This window comes from Osmerus eperlanus, chromosome 5 (assembly GCF_963692335.1).
Source record: "Osmerus eperlanus chromosome 5, fOsmEpe2.1, whole genome shotgun sequence".
In the NCBI taxonomy this organism is placed as follows: Eukaryota; Metazoa; Chordata; class Actinopteri; order Osmeriformes; family Osmeridae; genus Osmerus; species Osmerus eperlanus.
The window spans coordinates 23317672-23322016 of record NC_085022.1 but is presented as its reverse complement, the minus strand read 5'-3'; the positions used below and the strand labels follow the sequence as shown (position 1 = coordinate 23322016).

General features: G+C 49.4%; 1 protein-coding gene across 2 annotated transcripts; it reads left to right on the top strand.

The window, feature by feature from the left end:
* Nucleotides 1-475: 475 nt before the first annotated feature.
* rad52 (RAD52 homolog, DNA repair protein) lies at nucleotides 476-4166 on the top strand. Of its 2 annotated transcripts, XM_062462800.1 has the most exons (12): nucleotides 477-663; nucleotides 892-969; nucleotides 1229-1330; nucleotides 1408-1501; nucleotides 1652-1719; nucleotides 1994-2112; nucleotides 2405-2480; nucleotides 2561-2805; nucleotides 2908-3125; nucleotides 3487-3536; nucleotides 3585-3777; nucleotides 3888-4166. In XM_062462800.1, exons 2-12 carry the CDS (start codon nucleotides 913-915, stop codon nucleotides 3947-3949), a joined length of 1284 nt encoding a protein of 427 aa, XP_062318784.1. In that variant the 5' UTR covers nucleotides 477-663; nucleotides 892-912; the 3' UTR covers nucleotides 3950-4166. The 2 variants fall into 2 exon arrangements, with proteins under 2 accessions (XP_062318783.1, XP_062318784.1); XM_062462799.1 differs by having other exon boundaries at nucleotides 476-663; nucleotides 3487-3777.
* The last annotated feature ends 179 nt before the right edge of the window (nucleotides 4167-4345 follow it).

Below are 4345 nucleotides of genomic sequence, written 5' to 3'. Positions count from 1 at the left end.
CCGGATAGTCGATTTATATACAAGGAATTTGTTTTATTTATTTATATTTAAATGATCACAGATGTGGTCCGAATCCCACGTTATGCAGCTTTATAGACGATTCAGACCTGTTAGACTGTATTTGATGGAAATAATAGTAGGCTTTGAATTAGCGGCCAACTACATCTACACTGGAATTTAACGAATTATTTCTTTAGAGGCCCTTTATCTGACATTGCAGCTATCACGCACTGCAGTAAAAGCAATGCATATTTGAATTAATTAACCTACTTTCCAGTATCACAATTAACGAGCTATTAACCTGGGACCATCTACAGACAAGTTTAGGCATAGCCTGAACGCCTCTGGGCATGAGGGAACTAGACAGGTCTGGCAAGCAATATTTCCGTGGGCTGGAGCCTCATTCTCCCAGCCCCAAGGAAGTCATACTACTGATCGGCAAGGGGGTACAGATAAGTACAGATGCACATGCGTCCCTCCAGTCTTTCCTCAGCATAGGATAGAAAGGAAGCAAGCAAGTTTAAAATAGATCTAATCGTAGAATAGTTTTATAAAGGGTTTTAGAGTCCTTGATGGAGGATAATATATTACAAACCTGGCAACCCAAACTCAAGCGACAAGCGCGAGTTTTTGAAATACTGCTGCTGGTAGCCTGACTAGCTGGTAAGCTATATTGCTAGCTAAAGTAACACAGTTGTTTAAACGTGAAGGCTATATATTGCTTTGTGATGAACAGTTTAACTTTCCTTTTTGTTATTTTGTATGACATGTATGACATTGTAATGCATAAAAAACAGAGTGGTAGGCTAACTGGCAAGCTAACTAACTACGCTAGCTATGATACAATTCTGACTTTACTGTGTTGTTGCTGCACCTGGTTGTGGCGCCTAGGTCGCAGGTGGCCGTATAAACATGCACCATGACACGGAAGACCAGCGGGATGACCGGCCACCGAAAATCTTTGGACAGGTGGGTGCTGCATGTTGACGTGGATGAAACGGATCGTGTCTTGGTTTACACGCCTCCTTTGTATGAGAGTGACACTGGTAGTATGTCTAAGCTATTACTTTATCTCACCCCAGAGAAGATGAGGACAGCGAAGTGAGATCAGACTGGTGAGATCAGACTAGTGAGATCAGACTAGTGAGATCAGACTAGTGAGATCAGACTAGACTTTTAACATAGCGGACGTAACGGCTCCAAAACTAACCCACCATCGTGTCAGCAGAATAACTACACGGCAGAAGAGTACCAGGCTGTCCAGAATGCATTGCGACAGAAGTTGGGACCAGAGTACATCAGTACCAGAATGGCTGGAGGAGGCCAGAAGGTACGCCATACACGCACACACACACTTGTTAATGTACACTGTTAATCCGACATGCTGTGTGTGTTGTGCATTCACAGGTGTGCTACATCGAGGGTCACCGTGTCATCAGCTTGGCCAACGAGATGTTTGGCTACAACGGCTGGTCTCACTCCATCTCCCAGCAGAACGTCGGTGAGAGAGCCAATCACACGTGATCACGTGCTAATCACACATTCTTCATTCTCAGGGGCTGCAGCTCCAGCCATGCTGAGTCACTCTCAGGGGCTGCAGCTCCAGCCATGCTGAGTCACTCTCAGTGATTGTCAGTGTTTCTCCTTGTAGACTTTGTGGATCTCATCAATGGGAAGTTCTATGTGGGAGTCAGTGCTTTTGTCAAAGTGCAACTAAAGGTCAGACTATACCTCAATCCATCAACATGCTGTTTGTGGGTTACGATAGATAGATGGGAAAAGTACACACATCCTTCACTCAAGTAGAAGTGAAGTGTGTCATCTCTGATAAATACATAGACATGTAGGTAGATACTTCCTACCCTTGGGAAGATTGCTCGTTAGAGTCCAAGTGGGGGGTGGGTCACACACAGTAGCACTCACCAATAACCAGGCAATGACTACGGTTCACCAAAGGTTGAGAAAGCAATGTGACCAGTGTTCCTCTCATCAGGATGGTTCTTTCCATGAAGATGTGGGCTACGGCGTGAGCGAGGGGCTGAAGTCCAAAGCCCTGTCGCTGGAGAAGGCCCGCAAGGAGGCAGTGACAGACGGGCTGAAGAGAGCTCTGAAGTACATCAGGAACACCCACACTGACCGTTGCCTTAGGAACACCTACACTGACCGTTGCCTTAGGAACACCTACACTGACCGTTGCCTTAGGAACACCCACACTGACCGTTGCCTTAGGAACACCTACACTGACCGTTGCATTAGGAACACCTACACTGACCGTTGCATTAGGAACACCTACACTGACCGTTGCATTAGGAACACCTACACTGACCGTTGCATTAGGAACACCTACACTGACTGTTGAAACTGGAAGTTTCCCAAAAAACAGACAAACTTCTCTGCTCTGTAGGTGCTTTGGGAACGCCCTGGGGAACTGCATCCTGAATAAAGAATACCTCATAGCCATCAACAAGATTCCTAAACAGGTACTGGCTTCTGTTCATAGTGTGGTTTACCATCTGTCCTGCAGTTAGGCCAGTGTCTCCTCTCTATCTCTCACCCACAGCCGGCTCCTCCTGTGGACCTGGCCCAGACAAAGCGCTCGGATGGTGAGCCGGCCGTGGAGAAAGCCCGGTTCAGTAGCCTGGTGCAAGGCCGGAGGGCTGGAGGGACTGGGCAGGACAGGGCCCCTCCGGAGCAGCCCAGAGCCCAGCGCAGGGGAGGAGGCAGGGAGGTGACCTCATTGTGCCACACCCCAAGTTTTGTCCCCGGAGCTGCGGTTCCTGTAGATCCGCCCTGCTCTGGCCCCAGGTACACCACCACCAGCTCCTATCATGGCCTCAGTAGAAAAATCCCTGGATGAATGTCGTAAATGCTCCTAAACAGTATGACCCCTTCACCCCCATTCCTCAGGCCAGCAGAAGAATGCGTGGACTCGTCTCTCTCTGAAGGGTTAGGGTTAGGACACACTGACCCCAAACAGCTGAGGAAGCTCAAGCAGCAGCAACTCCAGCAGAAGTTCAGACAGCAGATGGAGGCCAAGAGACAGGACCAGGGCCAGGGCCAGGGCCAGGGCCATACCGCCTCTAGTGGATTAGGAGAGTCCTGCAGCAGAGAGGACCATCTGGCTGGTACAGTGCTTGACCAGCAGGGGGCTCCAGAGCAGCTGAGCCTGTACACCTCTGCAGGGGGCTCTGGGGCACAGCCGCTGAGCTGTCTGAAACTAATATTCATTTATTTTAAATTCTGTAATCCTTCATTCATACTGGGGGCTATACATTGGCCACCCTGTTCCTGTTTACAATCAAATCAATGAAAATACTACATAAATATCCAGTTACAGGGAAGAGACCAGACCATGACCAGACAGTCTAGGGTTACTGTACCTCTGTGTGGTCCCGGTGTTCATAGACACGTTCCCGCCATCACAGCGCAGGGACAATCACAGTGCCTCTTTATCTAATAAACCGTTCTGCCATCCTTGTTTCCCAGACGACCCGGAGCTGTGGAACTTCACCCTGGATGGGATTGAGGAGATGGAGGCCCCTACAGGGGGGGCCACCGAGGCCCCTACAGGGGGGGCCACCGAGGCCCCTACAGGGGGGGCCACCGGAGGCCCCCACCCCTCCACGCCAAGTAACCACCGGATGCTGACACGCAGTAAGACGCCTCAAAGAGGGCCCCTCCCCACCCTCAGACCACAGGACCCCCCCTCACATAGTCTCCCCACCCACTGCCCACCTTCCCATCACCACCACCACCAGGGCAGCAGAGCAGGTGACGGTAACAAGTCTGTTTACATCACCTGGAGACAGTTTCCCCATTAATGTTTACATCAATACAAAGGTGAAAGCGTCTTGTCAGGTGACACCATTGTTTCTGATTTGTGACAGGAGAACTGCATAGTCCACATAGACAGGGACAGAACATGAAGAAACGCAAACTGCACCCCTGACAACTTCAAAAATACATTTTATTTGCCAGTGTTGATTTTACAAGTTTGTCTCTTTAGTCTTAATGTTTATTTATATGGGTGTGCAAGACATGTATTGTTACTACTAAATGTTTTTCCAAAAATTGTAAGTCAATAAATATTGCCTGTATTTTCTTTGCTGTATGACCTGGTGTAGGGTGTTGGGGTGTGTCCAGGCAGCAGGATGACCTGGTGTAGGGTGTTGGGGTGTGTCCAGGCAGCAGGATGACCTGGTGTAGGGTGTTGGGGTGTGTCCAGGCAGCAGGATGACCTGGTGTAGTGTGTTGGGGTGTGTCCAGGCAGCAGGATGACCTGGTGTAGGGTGTTGGGGTGCTCAGATCAGCCAGACAGCAGGAGGAAAGGATGACAGAGACAAAA

Coding starts and splice junctions, on each gene's coding strand:
- rad52 (XM_062462799.1), top strand. CDS start 913: ATGCACCATGACACGGAAGACCAGCGGGATGACCGGCCACCGAAAATC. Junction 1,502..1,651: donor CATCTCCCAGCAGAACGTCG/GTGAGAGAGCCA, acceptor TTCTCCTTGTAG/ACTTTGTGGATCTCATCAAT. Junction 2,806..2,907: donor CCGCCCTGCTCTGGCCCCAG/GTACACCACCAC, acceptor CCCATTCCTCAG/GCCAGCAGAAGAATGCGTGG.